This window comes from Oncorhynchus masou, chromosome 17 (assembly GCF_036934945.1).
Source record: "Oncorhynchus masou masou isolate Uvic2021 chromosome 17, UVic_Omas_1.1, whole genome shotgun sequence".
Classification (NCBI taxonomy): Eukaryota; Metazoa; Chordata; class Actinopteri; order Salmoniformes; family Salmonidae; genus Oncorhynchus; species Oncorhynchus masou.
This window is the reverse complement of record NC_088228.1, coordinates 20385651-20408604: the sequence shown is the minus strand read 5'-3', so window position 1 is coordinate 20408604 and position 22954 is coordinate 20385651. Positions and strand designations below refer to the sequence as shown.

General features: G+C 40.9%; 2 protein-coding genes across 3 annotated transcripts; one reads left to right on the top strand and one right to left on the bottom strand.

Annotated features, from left to right (window-relative positions):
• The first annotated feature begins 5797 nt into the window (after positions 1–5797).
• On the top strand, positions 5798–7704 carry LOC135558671 (class E basic helix-loop-helix protein 22-like). Its single transcript, XM_064992689.1, has one exon. It carries the CDS (start codon positions 6363–6365, stop codon positions 7041–7043), a length of 681 nt encoding a protein of 226 aa, XP_064848761.1. The 5' UTR covers positions 5798–6362; the 3' UTR covers positions 7044–7704.
• A 27-nt stretch (positions 7705–7731) lies between these two features.
• LOC135558670 (cytochrome P450 7B1-like) lies at positions 7732–22300 on the bottom strand. Of its 2 annotated transcripts, none has more exons than XM_064992687.1 (6): positions 22118–22300; positions 14629–14765; positions 13806–14405; positions 10648–10854; positions 9706–9884; positions 7732–9324 (listed from the first exon to the last, which is right to left on the bottom strand). In XM_064992687.1, the coding sequence occupies exons 1-6, from the start codon at positions 22192–22194 to the stop codon at positions 9031–9033; spliced, it is 1494 nt and encodes a 497-aa protein (XP_064848759.1). In that variant the 5' UTR covers positions 22195–22300; the 3' UTR covers positions 7732–9030. The 2 variants fall into 2 exon arrangements, with proteins under 2 accessions (XP_064848759.1, XP_064848760.1); XM_064992688.1 differs by lacking the exon at positions 22118–22300 and adding an exon at positions 14990–15902.
• Between the last annotated feature and the right edge of the window lie 654 nt (positions 22301–22954).

Here is a 22954-nt window from a genome sequence, read left to right as displayed (position 1 = left end):
TTCCGTTTAAGAATGATGGAGGCCACTGTGTTGTTGGGGTCCTTCAATGCTGCAGACATTTTTTCGTACCTTTTCCAGATCTGTGCCTCGAAACAATCCTGTCCCAGAGCTCAACCAACAATTCCTTCAACATCACGGCTTGGTTTTTGCTCTGACATGCACTGTCAACTGGATCCTTATATAGACAGGTACAGTGCCTTGCGAAAGTATTCGGCCCCCTTGAACTTTGCGACCTTTTTGCCACATTTCAGGCTTCAAACATAAAGATATAAAACTGTATTTTTTTGTGAAGAATCAACAACAAGTGGGACACAATCATGAAGTGGAACGACATTTATTGGATATTTCAAACTTTTTTAACAAATCAAAAACTGAAGAATTGGGCGTGCAAAATTATTCAGCCCCCTTAAGTTAATACTTTGCAGCGCCACCTTTTGCTGCGATTACAGCTGTAAGTTGCTTGGGGTATGTCTCTATCAGTTTTGCACATCGAGAGACTGAAATTTTTTCCCATTCCTCCTTGCAAAACAGCTCGAGCTCAGTGAGGTTGGATGGAGAGCATTTGTGAACAGCAGTTTTCAGTTCTTTCCACAGATTCTCGTTTGGATTCAGGTCTGGACTTTGACTTGGCCATTCTAACACCTGGATATATTTATTTTTGAACCATTCCATTGTAGATTTTGCTTTATGTTTTGGATCATTGTCTTGTTGGAAGACAAATCTCCGTCCCAGTCTCAGGTCTTTTGCAGACTCCATCAGGTTTTCTTCCAGAGTGGTCCTGTATTTGGCTCCATCCATCTTCCCATCAATTTTAACCATCTTCCCTGTCCCTGCAGAAGAAAAGCAGGCCCAAACCATGATGCTACAACCACCATGTTTGACAGTGGGGATGGTGTGGTCAGGGTGATGAGCTGTGTTGCTTTTACGCCAAACATAACGTTTTGCATTGTTGTCAAAAAGTTCAATTTTGGTTTCATCTGACCAGAGCACCTTCTTCCACATGTTTGGTGTGTCTCCCAGGTGGCTTGTGGCAAAGTTTAAACAACACTTTTTATGGATATCTTTAAGAAATGGCTTTCTTCTTGCCACTCTTCCATAAAGGCCAGATTTGTGCAATATACGACTGATTGTTGTCCTATGGACAGAGTCTCCCACCTCAGCTGTAGATCTCTGCAGTTCATCCAGAGTGATCATGGGCCTCTTGGCTGCATCTCTGATCAGTCTTCTCCTTGTATGAGCTGAAAGTTAAGAGAGACGGCCAGGTCTTGTTAGATTTGCAGTGGTCTGATACTCCTTCCATTTCAATATTATCGCTTGCACAGTGCTCCTTGGGATGTTTAAAGCTTGGGAAATCTTTTTGCATCCAAATCCAGCTTTAAACTTCTTCACAACAGTATCTCGGACCTGCCTGGTGTGTTCCTTGTTCTTCATGATGCTCTCTGCGCTTTTAACTGACCTCTGAGACAATCACAGTGCAGGTGCATTTATACGGAGACTTGATTACACACAGGTGGATTGTATTTATCATCATTAGTCATTTAGGTCAACATTGGATCATTCAGAGATCCTCACTGAACTTCTGGAGAGAGTTTGCTGCACCGAAAGTAAAGGGGCTGAATAATTTTGCACGCCCAATTTTTCAGTTTTTGATTTGTTAAAAAAGTTTGAAATATCCAATAAATGTCGTTCCACTTCATGATTGTGTCCCACTTGTTGTTGATTCTTCACAAAAAAATACAGTTTTATATCTTTGTTTGAAGCCTGAAATGTGGCAAAAGGTCGCAAAGTTCAAGGGGGCCAAATACTTTCGCAAGGCACTGTATGTGTCTTTCCAAATCATGTCCAATCAAGTTATAGAAACATCTGAAGGATGATCAATGGAAACAGGATGCACCTGAGCTCAATAATGATTCTTACAGTAAAGGGTCTGAATACTTATGTAAATAAGGTATGTTTTTTTATTTTTAATACATTTGCAAAAATGTCTAAACCAGTTTACTCTTTGTCATTATTTGGGTGCCAGGCCCACCCACTGGGGCGCCAAGCTCAGCCATTAGTTTTTTCCCACAAAATGGCTTTATTACAGACAGATATACAATTTTAGAAAAATAAGGCTTTTGTGCGCATAGAAAAGTTATGGGATTTTTTATTTCAGCTCATGAAACATGGGGCCAACACTTTATTTGGTGTGTTTATATTTTTGCTCCGGTGTACATTCCTATACAATGACCACCAGGGTGTACCCTTTCCATGCAAACGAAATGTTTGCACCTTTTGGTGACTTGACCTACATTGCATACTCTATGGAGTGGGGGGATTCTTATGACATTGCCAGCAGTAAGATATGAGTTCAATTTCCAAAAAGAAGAGGGCTGTAGCATTCAAATGATGTCACTTTCCCCAAAAACTCGCCGGACCCAGTACACAAAACAACCGCCCAGACACTTTATGCCTTTGTTTACATGTGTATATATATATATATATACACACACACACACACACACACACACACACACACACACACACACACACACACACACACACACACACAAATGTTTGGGATCAGTTAGAAATGTCCTTGTTTGAAAGAAAACTCATTTTTGTCCATTTAAAATACAATGGATAAATACAGTGAAGACATTGTTATTGTTGTAAATGACTATTGTCACTGGAAACGGCTGATTTTTACATAGGCGTACAGAGGCCCATTATCAGCAACCATCAATCCTGTGTTCCAATAGCACGTTGTGTAAGCTAATCCAAGTGTACCATTTAAAAGGCTAATTGATCATTATAAAACCCTTTTGCATGGCTACCACAGCATTCTGCAGCGATACGCCATCCCATCTGGTTTGCGCTTAGTGGGACTACCATTTGCTTTCAACAGGACTATGGCCCAACATACCTCCGGGCAGTGTAAGGGCTATTTTATCAAGAAGGAGAGTGATAACCCAATTGAGATGGTTTGGGATAAGTTGGACTGCAGAGTGAAGGAAAAGCATCCAACAAGTTTCTCAGCATATGTGGGAACTCCTTCAAGACTGTTGGAAAAGCATTCCAGGTGAAGCTGGTTGAAAGAATGCAAAGAGTGTGCAAAGCTGTCATCAAGGCGAAGGTTGGCTACTTTGAAGAATCTCAAATATAAATATTTTGATTTGTTTAACACTTTTTTGGTTACTACATGATTCCATATGTGTTATTTAATAGTTATGTCTTCACTATTATTCTACCATGTAAAAATAAAGAAAAAGCCTTGAATTAGCCAGCAGTATATCACGCTGCATCCCACTGCTGGCTTTCTTCTAAAAGCTAAGCAGGGTTGGTTCTGGTTGGTCCCTGGATGGGAGACCAGATGCTACTGGAAGTGGTGTGGGTGTGTCAGTAGGAGGCCCCCTTTCCTATGGTCTAAAAAAAGATCCCAATTTCCCACCACTTCCCACCACTTGATTGGGGATGTTTCCCTGTGTACGGTGCCGTCTTTCGGATGGGACATTAAACTGGTGTCCTGATTCTGTGGTCACTGAAGATCCCATGGCACTTATCGTAAGAGTAGGGGTGTTAAACCCGGTGTCCTGGCTAAATTCCCAATCTGTCCTTCACACCATCACGATCACCTAATCATCCCCAGTTTACAATTGGCTCATTCATCCCCTCCTCTCCCCTGTAACTATTCCCCAGGTCTTTTCTGTAAATGAGAATGTGTTCTCAGTCAATTTACCTGGCAAAATAAGGGTTAAATAAAATAAATGAATGAATGGGTGTCCATACTTTTGACTGGTACTGTATATACACACAAAAGTGTGTGGACACCCCTTCAAATTAGTGGATTCGGCTATTTCAGCCACACCAGTTGCTGACAGGTCTATAAAATCTAACACACAACCATGCAATCTCCGTAGACATAATATTGGCAGTAGAATGGCATTACTGAGGAGCGCAGTGACTTTCAACATGGCACTGTAATAACACCCCACCTTTCCAACAAGTCAGTTTGTCAAATTTCTGCCCTGCTCCGGTGAACTTTTAAGTGTTGTTATTGTGAAGTGGAAACGTCTAGGAGCAACAATGGCTGAGCCATGAAGTGGTAGGCCACACAAGATCACAGAACGGGACTGCCGAGTGATGAAGCATGTTGCACATAAAAATGGTCTGTCCTCGGTTGCAACACTCACTACCGAGTTCCAAACTGCCTCTGTAAGCAACATCAGCACAATAACTGTTCATCAGGAGCTTCATGAAATGGGATTTCCATGTCTGAGCAGCCGCACACAAGCTTAAGGTCATCATAAACAATGCTAAGCGTCGGCTGGAGAGTTGTAAAACTCATCGCCATTGACCTTTGGGAGCAGTGGAAACACATTCTCTGGAGTATTTAATCATGCTTCACCATCTGGCAGTCCAATGGACGAATCTGGGTTTGGTGGATGCCAATAGAACGCTTCCTGCCCGAATGCATAGCGCCAACAGTAAAGTTTCGTGGTGGAGGAATAATGGTCTAGGGCTGTTTTTCATGGGTCGGGCTAGGCCTCTTAGTTTCAGGGAAATATTAACGCTACAGCATACAATGACATTCTAGATGTTTCTGTGCTTCCAACTTTGTGATAGAAGTTTGGGCAAGGCCCTTTCCTGTTTCAGAATGACAAAGCCCCCTGTGCACAAAGCGAGGTCCATACAGAAATGGTTTGTCGAGATTGGTGTGGAAGAAATTAACTGACCTGCACAGAGCCCTGACCTCAACCCCATTGAACACCTTTGGGATGAATTTGAATGCTGACGGTGAGCCAGGCCTTATCGTCCAACATCAGTGCCCGACCTCACTAATGCTCATGGCTGAATGGAAGCGTCCCCGCAGCAATGTTCCAACATCTAGTGGAAAACCTTCCCAGAAGAATGGAGGCTGTTATAGCATCAAAAGGGGGTCCAACTCCATATTAATGCCCATGATTTTGGAATGATGTTTGACAAGCAGGTGTCTAAATACTGTTGGTCATAACCTTGATCACTTCAGTAGCCCTGCACATCGTAATATAATGGTACTGGAATTGACCTGTACATAACTTGCATTCTCGTGGGTTTTTTTCTTCTCATTTCTTGTTTTTCTGTAATCTGTATTACATTTATTCTGCATTGTTGGGAAAGAGCTCGCAAGTAAGCATTTCACTGTACTGTTTTACACCTGCTGTGTCCTGTGCATGTGACAAAACGTGGACATACCGAGGAGAGTCCCTTGTGAATTGGATGTACCAGAAGAGATTAGGAGATGCTGGTAGTGTAGTTACAGCTGAACGTTACGTAATCCTTCAAGGGCAGTAACATGTCCACTGCTGGTCAGCAGTCTCTTCACCTCTCCAATTTGAAAAAGTAATCGTTTTTATTATTAATTAAATTGTATAACTAATAGGTAACATCCAGACAAATAAAGAATAAGGAAACACTAGGTCCTATACCATACCAAAATAGCATTCAGCAAGGATCATCAAGTCAATGTGCCATTATGGTTAATGTATAGAAGAATAGACTTATAGACTTTATGTTCCATCCACTGTAGCTAAGAAGTCTCATACCTGGGGCTCTACACTAAGGGAGGAGCTTATGTTATAATCAATTGTTTAGTTGAACTGGTAGATGGACTCCTTGTGAAATATGGCCCTTGTCTGGTTGATTTTGTTTGATATCTGGAACTATAAAATAATTGATATTTTACAGTGTTGTCTTTTCCAAATAATTTCAAAATTATACTTTGGCAGAAATATATTCATGTTCAGGCCAAATTAAGCTCATCTGACAAATAAACTCAGATGTGTGGATATTATTTTATCTGAAAGGCACAGACCAGTAGCCTATGGAGTAGTCCAGCATACACCTGGCCTATGCTGCCCAAAGCCACAGAGTTGTCTTTACTATGCATTTAAAACAGTAGTCAAGACAACTGATTTGTTTTATGATTTAAACCAATGATTGACACGGGATGCAACCATGATCATCAACCCTGTCATGGCAGCGCACATTAACGTAAACGATGGGCAATGGCGTCACAATGTGGCTAGCTTATTACGCATGGGTTGTAGTCTCTCGATTTGGTCCATAAAATAAATGTCTCAGTACTGCCTGGAGTTAATCAAGTAGAAAACTGCCTGGCTCATGCTTTTCCTAATGTGGTGTTTCACTATCTCGTGAAGGTGAACCTCTGAGGGCGCACGGCACTGTGTCATATTAAAAAGTCACAGGACAAGTGTAACATCAAGATTTAGTAAAGCGGCAGGCAGAAACCAGGGCAAGAACGACTGACTCAACAGGACTGCGCACACAGAACGCTGTAGTGGCGAGACCTTCACAAAGATCCAGCGCTTGGACGCAAAAGGATGGATTCTTTCAGACCGGGCTCCAGCATAGGATTGTCTCCCTCTCCAAGAGACCGACAATCACCCATCCGTTTTGATCGGGAGCACTCACAACCGGGAACAATGGCCGGATGTCGGGCGGGAACACTTGGCTTCCCATCCGAATCGTTGTGCGTAAAGTACGGGGAATTTTTAAAGAACACCGCCGCAGCAGCGGAGAGCAGTGGTGGGGAGCAGAGTCAGGATGATGACAGTGATGGCATTGGTCGGAGTGACATGGTGCTTTTTCCAGAGGAAAGGCTCATGGCATCAATGGCCAAATGTGACGCAGCAGGTAAGAAACACAAAGAGCAGAAGGTGTTGAGGCTCAACATTAACGCCCGAGAGAGGAGAAGGATGCACGACCTGAACGACGCACTCGATGAACTGCGGTCGGTGATCCCCTACGCGCACAGCCCATCCGTACGGAAGTTATCAAAAATAGCCACTTTGCTCCTCGCCAAAAACTACATCCTCATGCAGGCACAAGCACTTGAAGAGATGAGAAGACTTGTCAGTTATCTTAACCATGGACCTGGCGTTCCTGCTGCGAATACTGCTGGTGCACCCGGATTAGGGCGGTATGACCAGCAGACAGGATACCCGTTCTCTGCTGGGGTTCCGGACCCTTTCAATAGCAATGCAAATTTCTTCAATAAATAAAAATGTCAACACGAAACCTTGAACAGTTGTGTCCGACACTAACAGGGGACTTCAAGCTTCGTGAGCACAACGGAATTGACCGGATCAGCGTGACTGACAGAAGTAGTCACATATTACGAGAACATGGAGTCCTATAATATATGACTCTTGTTCTGCATGGTGATTGCGTTTCGAAAATAGTTTTACAAAATCTAACTAAATGACAGCTAACATGGTCAAAAATGGTTAGCCTTTTAACAAATTATGTTTAGTCTTATTTAACCATTATGTCCTACGGTACATTTTCTTCCGTTTGATTAGATGATGTTCGATGGATAAATTGTATTGGTGACATAAAATAGATATGTTATGGTGTGTTTTCCAGTAGCCTATACCTCAATGCATGGGCTATGTACAATCAAACCCAAATTAGTTACAAAGAGCAATTGTGAATATTGGGTGAATTAATAGGTAGTCTATAGGCCTAAGTTTGATAATGATATCAATCAATGATAGTTTTTACCGTCAAGGACTACATTGGAAGTGTTTTAATTCATCTTTTTAAGTGCGATTGTACATTTTGTTTTAGGCTATATATCTTTTACCCAAATAAATTCAATACAAATATTTTCATACATGTAATTTGGTCATTAATTGTGTAATTTACATTTCCCTAAACACTATTTAACAATGCAGGTATTTGACAAACTTGAATGGAATCATTTTATTACCAGGGACAGCATTAATGACAAACAACGATCAGAACGCTGTACTCACACAAGAGAGTTGGTCAAACAAAATAATTCCTCTGAGCATGAACCTTGCAGATTCACTGGATCAATTGAGAGAATAGGTCACTATTGGTAAACATTTAAGGAATAAAACTACTGCCACATGCAAAACTGATTTGTCCAGTTTTAATTTATTTCATGAATTGTAAATACTCTGTAGGACTCTTGAAATAGGAAAGACATTTGAATGTATAACTTAAATGGTTGGTTAATGTTATAGAAAAATGAAACTAATAAATCAGTCATGTTTTAGGGACACCACCATATTTACAACATAAAGCTTTTATCACATTGTCCTTTTACCCTGTAATATAGTTCAACTATTTGATTCAACTACTGTTGTACAGTATAGATCAGGGATGGGCAACTTTGAAATTGAAAAAATGTAAAATAATTTGAGTTCATTTCCTGCAATTCTACACATTTTGTCATGTGGTGGAGAGAAATGTTTGCCGTTTTTAATATGATATCTGAGTGAGAGTGAATAACAAAATCAATGGGGGCCCCGGTCGGTAATTCAACCACGATTACTACAGGTCAAGATAGCTGGCTCGACTAACTTACCAATCAAAAAAATGTATTGCTGACATGAGCTAATTGAGTGACTGACATAAGAGGTGAACTGCTGATGCACAAACACATTTTGAAATGGCACCTTGTGTATTCTAATATTCTAACTCAACAGGAAGTTGAGACCCTGACAGTTCCTATTTAAAAATATATATATAAATGAAATATTATTTCATTTTGCAACATTAATCCAGGGCCCCTATATACCCTGGTATATATGGTTTTATAATGCAAGGCATAATAAACAAACATTTTTAGTATTCAAATAAAATACTATGTTATAAACAGCAAAAACTGTTAACAATTAATGGATCATTCTGTCCTATGGAATAAAACACCAAAGGTCCCTAGCTAGCAGATTCGCCAATCCTGCCCACTGTTCGAGTCTGTCCTAATATAATACATTGACAAATTAGCAATGCATTGCTGTTCAGTCAATAGCTACTTGTGTGAATAATAATCCATGGGTGTGTTCCAAATGGCACCCTATTGCCAATATAGTGCAGTTGGTTCCTGGTTTAAAGTAGCGCACTATGTAGGGAACAAATAAGGTACCATTTGGGATGCATCCAACGAGAAATCAAATCCATTAGCCACACAGGGCTCAGCCCTCTAGTGTTTGTTCATATACAGATGTCCTCCTCCTCTCAGGATCGACGTAGCCTGTAGCGGACCTGGACGTCACTGGTAGGGAGCAGGATGCCCAGGCCAGCACGGCTGGGGTCCAGGGTACACGGCTTCTGCCCCTCCAACACCTCCATGTCAAAGTAGAGTAGCAGCAGAGAGAGGAATTGCTTTATCTCATTCACCGCAAAGTGCCTTCCTGGGCACTTAGTGGAGCCCGAGCCGAAAGACATCCGGTAGTACTTCAGCTTCTGGCCGTCCTTATAGAAGTCTGTCTTTTCTTTTCCATTTTCGATGTATCGGTCAAACTTGTAGATCTGTCAGAGGGGTAATATAAATAAGTGTGTAAAACCTTTATTTTTTAGCGCCTTAAGTAATAAAGGTTAATATTCCATCTTATTGCATATTCCAGGAATGTTTCCATTTTGCTTAGTCACAGATCATGGCAAGGTTATCAACAGTCACACCCAGATTACATTAGCATGCATGCAGTGACCTTCTGAAGGCCAATGGGTGGATTCAATCTTTCACAGTCCATGCATTCTGCTCATTAATCTAACCTGTGGACACACACACCAGGTGGTGTGGGAAGGCAATTCAGCCGAACAACAAAACCCCCAGACCAGACACAGTGAAGGCGAGAGAGCCTACATCCATTCTAGGACGCCCACAGAATCTGAACGACTGGTCTTCTTTACCTCTGGATTCTCGTAGATCCCGGGGTCCATGTGCATGTTCTGGGGATACAGGGAGATGAGATCTCCTTTCCTCACTCCAATGGAGCGCTCTCCCTCCAGCCGCAAGCTGAAGTCCTCCTGGGCCATGCGGATGTTCATGGAGGCTGAAGACAGCCGCAGACTTTCATTTATGGAGCTCTCTGAGAACACAACAGAACAGTTCAGTTAGTCACCAGAGGTATTTTGTTCTGGCCTATCTGAGGTACTGCTCTAGCAAAATGGATAAAACACAAGCTGAATAATCATAAGTCATACATACCTTTATGTATGCATGTGTAAATAAAGCCATCTTGACTAGCAGTGTTTTTCATTAAAACCAATTACAATCTTAAGAGATAACACCATAGAAGAGAGAATAATACAAAACTTAGCTGAGTACCCCCTATCACTTATAAGAACAAACAGATGTGGAACAGATATTCCACTGTCTTCCCCTAAGGGAGATGACATCGTTAGTAGTGTGAGAGAGAGAGAGAGCCACAGAGAATCTACACCAGTGGCATTTGTCCCTGAGCATGCAGTTGTCAGAAGAGATGAGGCTACAGTCCGCATGGTGGGTGCAGCAGTGTGATTTAATGTGACAGGTACAGAGCCTGGAGGGATTCTTTTGGGGGTGGGGACAGGAGGATGTGCCCTAAATTGTACACACAGAGCACCTGCCACTACAGACAAAGGATTGGAAGACCCTCTCGAAGCCACACTACCATTGACTCAACTGAACCCTGTGTGCTTGGGGCTGAGACCATTTAACACAATCAGGAGAGAAAATTATATAAAAAATGCAAAGGGAAATTTGGACACTGCAGACAAACCTAATCTCTTATGACAGTAGAGTAGCTGATTTGGTTCTGGGTGCTGCGATTAAGACCAACCTAACAATAATACATCATAACAATAACCTACCCAGATTCAGTAGGCTGTCCAGCTGTTCTCTGGTGAAGGTGAGGTCTCTGTTATGGTGTGTTTCTATTCCTGAGACCTGCAGGACACCATGGATCTCCTCACGCACGACTGCAAGGGCCTCTGGGTGCGTCAGTAGGTAATACGTGGCCCAGAAGGTGGCTGGGACTGTGTTTCCCACCGACGCCCATAGAATGGCAAAATGATGAGCTGGGGCAGGTAAAGGTAAGAAAGAGGTATTTTAATTAAATTAAAGTTTACAGATGTTAACAAAGGTGCAGTGAAATGCTTGAGTTTCTAGCTCTCACAGTGCAGTAATACATACATAATCCTAAAAAATGCTTGAAGAAAGAAATTAGGAAATATTACAACAAGCAATGTAAGTCTGGCACAATAAAAAAATATATACACTACCGTTCAAAGGTTTGGGGTCTCTTAGAAATGTCCTTGTTTAAAATAACATCAAATTGATCAGAAATACAGTGTAGACATTGTTAATGTTGTAAATGACTAATGTAGCTGGAAACGGCTGATTTTTAATGGAATATCTACATAGGCGTACAGAGGCCCATTATCAGCAACCATCCCTCCTGTGTTCTAATAGCACATTGTGTTAGCTAATCTAAGTTTATCATTTTAAAAGGCTAATTGGATCATTAGAAAACCCTTGCAATTATGTTAGCACAGCTGAAAACTGTTGTCCTGATTAAAGAAGCAATAAAACTGGCCTTCTTTAGACTCGTTGAGTATCTGGAGCATCAGCATTTGTGGGTTCGATTACAGGCTCAAAATGGCCAGAAACAAAGACCTTCCTTCTGAAACTCGTCAGTCTATTCTTGTTCTAACAAATTAAGGCTATTCCATGCGAGAAATTGCCAAGAAACTGAAGATCTCGTACAACGCTGTGTACTACTCCCTTCACAGAACAGCGCAAACTGGCCCTAACCAGAATATAAAGAGGATTGGGAGGCCCCGGTGCACAACTGAACAAGAGGACAAGTACATTAAAATATCTAGTTTGAGAAACAGACGCCTCAGTGTCTAGTTTAAGAAACAGACTAGAGGTCGACCAATTATGATTTTTCAACTCCGATACCGATTATTGGAGGACCAAAAAGTCGATATAAAATTAAAATCGGACGATTTTTAAAAATTCAATTGTAATAAATGACAATTACAACAATACTGAATGAACACTTATTTTAACTTAATATAATACATCAATAAAATCAATTTAGCCTCAAGTAAATAATGAAACATGTTCAATTTGGTTTAAATAATGCAAAAACAAAGTGTTGGAGAAGAAAGTAAAAGTGCAATATGTGCTATTTAACAAAGCTAACGTTTCAGTTCCTTGCTCAGAACATGAGAACATATGAAAGCTGGTGGTTCCTTTTAACATGAGTCTTCAATATTCCCAGGTAAGAAGTTTTAGGTTGTAGTTACTATAGGAATTATAGGACTATTTCCCTCTATACCATTTGTATTTCATTAACCTTTGACTACTGGATGTTCTTATAGGCACTTTAGTATTGCCAGTGTAACAGTATAGCTTCCGTCCCTCTCCTCGCTCCTCCCTGGGCTCGAACCAGCAACACAACGACAACAGTCACCATCGAAGCAGCGTTACCCATGCAGAGCAAGGGGAACAATACTAGAAGGCTCAGAGCAAGTGACATTTGAAATGCTATTAACGCACGCTAACTAGCTAGCCATTTCACTTCGGTTACACAAGCCTCATCTCGGGAGTTGATAGGCTTGAAGTCAAACAGTGCAATGCTTGACACACAACGAAGAGCTGCTGGCAAAACCCACGACAGTGCTGTTTGAATGAATGTTTACATGCCTGCTTCTTCCTACCACCGCTCAGTCAGATATCTAGATACTTGTATCCTCAGTCAGATTATATGCAACGCAGGACACGCTAGATAATATCTAGTAATATCATCAACCATGTGTAGTTAACCAATACCAATTTCCGATTGTTATGAAAACTTGAAATCGGCCCTAATTAAATTGGCCATTCCGATTAAATAGGTTGACCTCTAAAACAGATGCCTCACAAGTCCTCAACTGGCAGCTTCATTAAATAGTACCCGCAAAACACCAGTTTCAACGTCAAGTGAGGAGGCGACTCCGGGATGCTGGCCTTCTAGGCAGTATTGCAAAGCCACATCTCAGACTGGACAATAAAAAGAAACGTTTAAGATGGGCAAAATAGCAGAGACACTGGACAGAGGAACTCTGCCTAGAAGGCCAGCATCCCGGAGTCGCCTCTTCACTGTTGACCTTAAGACTAAGGTACCACGTTCATTTGTACAAACAATAGTAGGCACTGCTCCAAAACCGCCATTAAAAAAAGCCAGATTACGGTTTGCAACTACACATGGGGACAAAGATCGGTCAGGAAGTTAAAGCTTGGTTGCAAATGGGTCTTCCAAATGGACAATGACCCCAAGCATACTTCCAAAGTTGTGGCAAAATGGCTTATGGACAACAAAGTCAAGGTATTGGAGTGGCCATCACAAAGCCCTGACCTCAATCCTATAGAACATTTGTGGGCAGAACTGAAAAAGCGTGTGCGAGCATGGAGGTATACAAAACAGACTCAGTTACACCAGCTCCGTCAGGAGGAATGGGCCAAAACTCACCCAACTTATTGTGGGAAGCTTATGGAAGGCTACCCGAAACGTTTGACCAAAGTTCAACAATTTAAAGGCAATGCTACCAAATACAAATTGAGTGTATGTAAACTTCTGATTCACTGGGAATGTGATGAAATAAATAAAAGCTAAAATAAATCTCTACTATTATTCTGACATTTCACATTCTTAAAATAAAGTGGTGATCCTAACTGACCTGAGACAGGTGATTTTTACGAGGATTAAATGTCAGGAATTGTGAAAAACTGAGATTAAATGTATTTGGCTAAGGTGTATGTAAACCTCCGACTTCAACTGTACATAGGGCAGCAGTCTCCAAGGTGCAGGGTACAGCACCCGGGTGGTAGCCGGCTAGTGACTCAGGGCAGGGTATTGGGTGAGAGATACCCAGAGTTACATGGTAGGAGTTACAACTGAGGTTTGGAATGTCCTTATTGAAGTCAAAGTAGAACATTTTATGTTGTAGGTGTATACAGAGAGAAAAGCATCTGTGTTTACCTGCTTTATCGACATCTCCCAAGGAGTCATACTGTTCAAGCACTGCTGCTCTTTCCTTTATGAACCCTGAGGTGTTGGACCATCCAGACATTCTCTGAGGGTGGAAGTAGTTGATCAGTTTATCCCGAGTGGCCTTGGTTCCTCCCAGCAGAGAGATGGGGATCCTGGCGATGAGGAGGGGAAACATGGTGTCGAACTTGACAAAGTCCTCTCGAAGCGTCACCATTCCGCTGTGTCTGCTGGAATGGGCAGGCTTGCCAAACAGGGTCAGGAAAGTAGCCTCAAACATGATTGAATTGCAGAGTTGGTACACACTTTCAGTCCTCCACTCGCTCTCCCCAGTAAGGTAGTCTTGTCGGAACACAAACATGAGATTTCCCATCAAGCTCTCTGTCAGGTTATTGAGGTTGTCGCCCTGTAGAAGGTGGAAGGACCTCTGGATTTGCTCGCTCATACCGGGGAACTTTCCGCTCCCGACAGGGGGGTAGCCGAACGTCAAGGGGGCCACTTGGTCAGAAAACTCATGGAAGTCCAGCTGTTTTTTATGTTTGATGACATACGGATACAGCAACGGATTCATTATGAAGGTCATGTATTTGCCTGAAGGGGAAATGTGAGGACAGGATTGTATTTCAATAGGCATGACAAACGTGTGTAATATACTGTCTAATCATATTGTTAGTAACTTTACTGTTTTTAAAGACCATTTAAAGAGGATTATTTTGTAAGAAGCACAATACATATACATTTCATCAAAATTCCTTTGCTCCTTTTTTAACCATACTATGATAAAATGTATACATTAAACACTACTATTACCCACCAGCGATCAGCACAGTAAATACATCTCCATGTTTCTCCTTATGTGCTGCCAGAAATCTATGTGCATTCTTCCCAAACTCCAAAGCCTTTCCAAGGAATGGGATCCAACCATTTATAAGTGGAGGCTCCCCATCTCTCCTATAATAGAGAAGAACATAAGAAATGTGTATTTTACATTAGGTAAAAACAGATATACAGTATGTCATATCAACAAATATATCCATCAAAAATCTTTCAGATGAAATAAGAGAAAACATAGATCTGACTGATTCAAATACAATATAAATGCAAGCCTAATTGATTAGAACTTAAGGACAAAGAAACTACGAACATCTTTGCAATATTCATGAGACAAGGCGTACCATGTGATCAGGGGTCTCCCAAAACTTCAAGGTGGATTGGTAGCAGCTACAACTCTCCTTTACCACATACAGTGTAACAAAAAAAAATACAGCAGCTACTGGTCAGCAAGGTATACTGAAGAAATCATTTAAAAACTGAAAACACAGACATGACACAGAGCATCATCTCAGGCCGAATTAGCTGACAGAGCAGGAATCACTCCAGGTTTACAGACAGTATCCAGCTCAAACAGCTTTCAACAGCTGTATCTTAAGTGAATGCAGATGGGAAACAATTACAAAGGCAACATAGGAGAGAGTCCTGCATAGCAATGTCATAGCTCAGAGCGATTCCAGGAAGAGTTAGCTGATTATTTTCCCAAGGAAATAACATGGGCAGCAGGGTAGCCTAGTGGTTAGAGCGTTGGACTAGTGACCGGAAGGTTGCAAGTTCAAATCCCCGAGCTGAAAAGGTACACATCTGTCATTCTGCCCCTGAACAGGCAGTTAACCCACTGTTCCTAGGCCGTCATTGAAAATAAGAATTTGTTCTTAACTGACTTGCCTAGTAAAATAAAAGGTTATAAATAAAAAATCTTTCACTCTATCCTATGGTTCAAATTAAATATTCTCGTCTCTTCCTATCCGTATGTAGCTCCCTTTGAAGCTCATCACATCTAATGTTACTATGGTTTCTTTTATTTTCAAATCAACAAGCTTTGACAAACATTTGCCATTTAAGGCTATCAGAATCAGAGGCAACAAAAATATGTTTCTGTCCCTAGGCCAAGGAATGTCATGACGGGCTATTAATAACTGCAGTGTTGGCAGTAACAACCATGCATTAGATTTGGCCTAAAGAAATGCTGGGGGCAATTTGTTGATCCTGTCAACAGGACTTATCCACACACACACACACACACACACACACACACACACACACACACACACACACACACACACACACACACACACACACACACACACACACACACACACACACACACACACACACACACACACACACACACGACAGGCCTAATATTTACTCCACTTTAAATCTAGTCTTAAGCACAGAACATTATTTCTCCTGTATTGTGGATGATTTAGCGGAAGTGGCCAGAAAACTAATACAAAACTAGCTGCTTCAAAAAGCTATTATCAAATATTTTGCTAACACTTTACGTAGAGGGGTGATATGTAGCATTCATAACACTTTTATATGCATGACATAGAGTCATAATGCCCTTCATAATATGATCTTTGAAGCTTAGGGATATGTTAACCAATCAGGATTCATTTGACCAGTTAGGAAGTAGAGCTGGTGAGACATTTGCTTATATAGTCTATAGCCACAGGGTGTGTACACTAGACTATTAGCATACACTTGGCTGACCTAGGGGCACAATGTTACCTGTCATCTTATCCCATCTTTGCCCTATAGACACACAATGTCAGTATATTATCATACTGATGAAATTGAGGCAACATTGTAAGGTGCATTATCCTACAAAGCATTGTGCCATTGAAAACAAATAGATAGGCTAACTGTTACATCATCCTTCCTTTGCTGTGTATTTGTTTTTGGAAACACGTCTTATGCAAGGAAGTATCTGTGTATCTGGAGCTGACTTGGTGCAGCACAGATCAGTCTTCTTTGCCACAAAATAATGCATGAGATCAACAAAACAATACTAATCTGTGCAATGTCAGTGCTAAACTAATATGTGTGCTTATCCATCCCAGGGCTAGTGTGGAGAGAGCGGGTCATGAGACGATCTGCTATCTGTGAGACCTCAAGCTGACAAGTCTCAGCCCGGGCTTACTTGTTGTTGCTATGCTTGTGCCCCCCCCACCTAGTCCACACTACTGCCTGCCAGCCACTTGTCAGAAGCAATCAGGGAGTCTGATAGTGTCTGCCAGCAGTGAGCACATTTGGAGAGGCCAGCATCAGAATAAGGACCCCATGCATCAGTAACAATATTAGAACAGATGTCCACATAGCAGTGTATCAATTAGACCGCTTCTTCCTGATTCGGCTCATAACGTGGCTCGAACCCAGGACATCTGCCTTGCTCACCCAGGACATCTGCCTTGCTCACCCAGGACATCTGCCTTACTCACCCAGGACATCTGCCTTGCTCACCCAGGACATCTGCCTTGCTCACCCAGGACATCTGCCTTGCTCACCCAGGACATCTGCCTTGCTCACCCAGGACATCTGCCTTGCTCACCCAGGACATCTGCCTTGCTCACCCAGGACATCTGCCTTGCTCACCCAGGACACCTGCCTTGCTCACCCAGGACACCTGCCTTGCTCACCCAGGACACCTGCCTTGCTCACCCAGGACATCTGCCTTGCTCACCCAGGACATCTGCCTTGTTCACCCAGGACATCTGCCTTGCTCACCCAGGACATCTGCCTTGCTCACCCAGGACATCTGCCTTGCTCACCCAGGACATCTGCCTTGCTCGTACACCTGACTAGGGCTTTTACAGTGACTGTATTACCGCCACACTTGCAGTCAAATTCCACCCTGATCGTTTAGTCACGGTTATCAGGCTTCTCCAAGCTATGATGCTGCTGATCTTTAGTAGCCTACCAAACTCGCTAACTGCCTGGTACTCAGCACTCTATTGCCCCTCTAATCACTCTGACATCAAGCAAAATCTAATCAAACATCTCATGAGAGCCCATGTTGCACAACATTTCTATAGGCTATGCAAAAAAAAATCTAATCAAAAAGAGCATCCTATCCGCTTTCTATAGGCTAGGTCTACTATATATTTTTCTGAACATTCCTAATATTAAGCACATTGCTTCTCTTTACAACAGGAGTATAGCCCACCTGGCTGGCATGAAAATAAACCTCGGGGAAAAGCCTCCTCCATTCGCCATTTAAGTACATAGATGACGTATTGTTTTCCCCCTACCCCCTGCTTCGAGACAGGTGCATGATAATGGCCCATTGTAAATCCCAAAACATTTACACATTATTTAGTATATGTAAAGACAAGATGAAATGAAGAATAGTCTGATGGGTGACAATATTAGCCTAGTACTTGTGAATGATGCTCCAGCTTGTGTGCAGTAAGGCAAGAAATGGCACATGCCTTTTTTGGGTACTTTTTCAAATCATAGTCCCACACCTCACGTAGACTAGCCCATGGACCTATATGTTTTGGTAAGGTTTGTATCACAATTAAAGTGGCCAAATAACTTAAAATTAAGCACAATCGGTGTAGAGCCTAATAAGCAGTTTCAAGTTTGGGGAAGATCATTTTCACTATGGGGAATAGTAGATTGACATAGGCTAGTGCCTTTGCTGTTTGTTAGGCCTACTCATCTTCTTGGCGGATGAAAAGTAAAACGTGGAAAGTTGTATAATTATTATATTCAGCCCAAAGGCACAAGGGCCACAAAAGGCAAGGATTTTTTTTGGGGGGGGGGAGGATTACATCCACACAAATGGGATGCCACCGGGAAATTTGAGGTTTTATCAAGTACTTGTCAAATTGTGAATAAGAGACTGATGAAGTGTGTACAGCCAGCACAAAAAAACAAAAGCAGAGCTCATGCCTTTCATGCAACTTATTTCAAATCATTAGAGTCGCATCATGCAGCCTTACAATGTATTAAAAATCAAAACATATAGCCCAACGTATGTATCACAACTAAAGTTGGATAAATAACTAAATTAAGCATATAGGAGGACCTGTTTCTTTCTCTTAGGGATAGCCCTCCTTTTACATTTTTTTATTCTAAATGTCATACCCAAATCTAACTGCCTGTAGCTCAAGTCCTATGTGGACAACTACAAATACCGAGGTGTCTGGTTAGACTGAACTCTCCTTCCAGGCTCACATTAAGCATCTCCAATCCAAAATTAAATCTAGAATCGGCTTCCTATTTCGCAACAAAGCATCCTTCACTAATGCTGCCAAACATACCCTAGTAAAACTGACCATCCTACCGATCCTTGACTTCAGCGATGTAATTTACAAAATAGCATCCAACACTCTACTCAGCAAATTGGATGTAGTCTATCACAGTGGCATCTGTTTTGTCACCAAAGCCATATATACTACCCACCACTGCGACCTGTACGCTCTAGTTGGCTGGCCCTTGCTTAATATTCGTCTCCAAACCCACTGGCTCCAAGTCATCTACAAGTCATTGCTAGGTAAAGCCGCGCCTTATCTCAGCTCACCTGTCACCATAGCAGCACCCACCCGTAGCACGCGCTCCAGCAGGTATATTTCACTGGTCACCCCCAAAGCCAACTCTTACTTTGGCCGCCTTTCCTTCCAGTGCTCTGCTGCCAATGACTGGAACGAATTGCAAAAAAATCAATGAAGCTGGAGATTTATATCTCCCTCACTAACTTTAAGCATCAGCTGTCAGAGCAGCTTACCGATCATGGCACCTGTACATAGCCCATCTGTAAAGAGCCCACCCAACTACCTCATCCCCATAGTTTTTTTTGTTGCACCTTTGCACCCCAGTATCTCTACTTGCACATTCATCTTCTGCCCATCTATCACTCGAGTGTTTAATTGCTAAATTGTAATTATTTCGCCGCTCTGGCCTATTTATTGCTTTACCTCCCTAATCTGACTACATTTTAGATGTCGACAATTAATCGGAATGTCCCATTAATTAGGGCTGATTTCAAGTTTTCATAACAATAGGTAATCGGCATTTTTGGACACAGATCATGGCCGATTACATTGCATTCCACGAGGAGACTGCGTGGCAGGCTACCTGTTATGCGAGTGCAGCAAGGAACCAAGGTAAGGTGCTAGCTAGCATTAAACACATGTTATAAAAAACAATCAATCTTAACATAATCACTAGTTAACTACACATGGTTGATGTTGATGATATTACTAGTTTATCTAGCTTGTCTTGCATTGCATATAATCGATGCGGTGCCTGTTAATTTATCATTGAATCACAGCCTACTTTGCCAAACGGGGATTTAACAAGCGCAGTCGCGAAAAAAGCACTGTTGTTGCACCAATGTGTACCTAACCATAAACATCAACGCCTTTCTTAAAAATCAATACACAAGTATATATATATGCAGCAGTTTGGGCCGCCTGGCTCGTTGCGAACTGTGTTTAGACCATTTCTTCCTAACAAAGACAGCCAACTTTGCCAAACGGGGGATGATTTAACAAAAGAGCATTTGCAAAAAAAAACAATCGTTGCACGAATGTACCTAACCATAAACATCAATGCTTTTCTTAAAATAAATACACAGAAGTATATATTTTTAAACCTGCATATTTAGTTAAAAGGAATTCATGTTAGCAGGCAATATTAAACTAGGGAAATTGTCTTGCATTCATTGCATGCAGAGTCAGGTTATATGTAACAGTTTGGGCCGCCTGGCTCGTTGCGACCTAATTTGCCAGAAATCTATGTAAGTATGACATAACATTGAAGGTTGTGCAATGTAACAGCAATATTTAGACTTATGGATGCCACCCATTAGATAAAATACGGAACGGTTCCGTATTTTCGTATTTGACCATATTAATGATCTATGGCTCGTATTTCTGTGTGTTATTATATTATAATTAAGTCTATGATTTGATAGAGCAGTCTGACCGAGCAGTGGTAGGCAGCAGCAGGCTCGTAAGCATTCATTCAAACAGCACTTTCCTGTCGTTTGCCAGCAGCTCTTCGCAATGCTTCAAGCATTGCGCTGTTTATGACTTCAAGCCTATCAACTCTCGAGATTAGGCTGGCAATACTAAAGTACCTATTAGAACATCCAATAGTCAAAGGTATATGAAATACAAATGGTATAGAGAGAAATAGTCCTATAATAACTACAACCTAAAACTTATTACCTGGGAATATTGAAGACTCGTGTTAAAAGGAACCACCAGCTTTCATATGTTCTGAGCAAGGAACTTAAACATTAGCTTTTTTACAAGGCACATTGCACTTTTACTTTCTTCTCCAACACTTTGTTTTTGCATTATTTAAACCAAATTGAACATGTTTCATTATTTATTTGAGACTACATTGATTTTATTGATGTATTATTAAGCTATTGAGTTAAGTTATTGATGTATTATTAAGTTAAGTTCAAATAAAATAAAAAAAGTGTTCATTGTTCATTCAGCATTTTTGTAATTGTCATTATTACAAATATATCTATTTTTTAATTATAATAATAAACATTTTTTTAAATTTTAGCAGTACTGGCTTTTTTTGGTCCTCCAATAATCTGTATCGGCGTTGAAAAATCATAATCGGTCGACCTCTACTACATTTGCACACACTGTATATAGACTTTTCTGTTGTGTTATTGACTGTACGTTTGTTTATCCTCTGTGTAACTCTTTGTTGTTTGTGTCGCACTGCTTTGCTTTATCTTGGCCAGTTCGCAGTTGTAAATGAGAACTTGTTCTCAACTAGCCTACCTGGTTAAATAAAGGTGAAATCATAAAAAATAAAAACATTTAATGGTCCCAAAACTGTAAGTTTTGAGAACAAAGAGTTACACATTACACCTATCTGGTACTCCATGCAGTCTACTCTAGACTATAGAGCAAACGCTCAAAGTATTAGAAATAGTTAAAATGGTATTTTAACCCACCAGGTCTGATCCTCAAATCAAATCCTGTGTCTCTGCTAAATGACTCAAATTTACAAAATGTAAGACATTCATTAACTACAACCCACTGTATTAGAAAGGGGAAATAATACAGGTCTTTAAGATTATGCAAACTATGGTCAAAGAGCAAACTCAGTGGTATACATAGGCTGATGCCATAGACTATTTACATTGTTACAATACTATCTATATCCCTCAAATTCAGGTCTAGAACTTAAAGCCCATTGTTCCCCTCTAATCAGGGACTGTGAACTTGTCTAAAATGTACACACATATGAGTGTGCCGAATTTGAAAAAGGCTTCTCATGTTCTTACACAAGTCTGATGCTTTGTCACAATAATCGATTGCTTGATAGTCACATAAAGAACTTGTGTTAAAAAAAACTTGGCCAGGATTCTCCAACAAATATGTTGATCAACTTCAAGGGTTTAGACAAAAGTTTAATTCCGAGCATACAGCAACCAACGCGAACACCAACAAAATTGAAATAAACTGAATTCATCCACCACTTGCCTTGTTCTCCTGAATCGCACGCTGAGTAAGTAGAGCGCCAAAAAGCCAAGAAACAATGGTAAAACAAACTCTAACATTTCGATTGGAAATGATCAGACACTCCACAATAGATAAAGCCAAGGGAAATTGTAATCGACAGCTGAAATCAACCGGTCTCAGTCCTACTGGTCGTTTTGTTGCTGAAAGTTGCTAAATGACGTTATGATGTTATGACACTATGACGTCATTGCGTAATAACGTAAAACTGCGTCATTAAGCAGAATACACACTAATGTTACTCAAATTGACTGGCCATCTCGGCGAAAAATATGATTTGACATTTGTTAGTTTAGATTTGTTTGTTTATTATCATATATTTCTATTTGTAAAAGTAATATAAACACAACGCATTTTATATGATCAAATGTTTATTTTTAAATACAACACATTGAATTATTGAACAATTACACATTATTGAACAATTACATTTGATTTATTTTCTTTTTAACTAGTAAACCTACACATTCTGAACAATTATAGTTTTAAGCAGTGTATTGGTAGTTAGTTAACATGCTACCTAACTGATCAACAATTAAAGGTACAGGCTAATAACAAGGTACAGTATATACAGTGGGGCAAAAAAGTATTTAGTCAGCCACCAATTGTGCAAGTTCTCCCACTTAAAAAGATGAGAGATGCCTGTAATTTTCATCATAGGTACACTTAAACTATGACAGACAAAATGAGGGGGAAAAAATCCAGAAAATCACATTGTAGGATTTTTAATGAATTGATTTGCAAATTATGGTGGAAAATAAGTATTTGGTCACCTACAAACAAGCAAGATTTCTGGCTCTC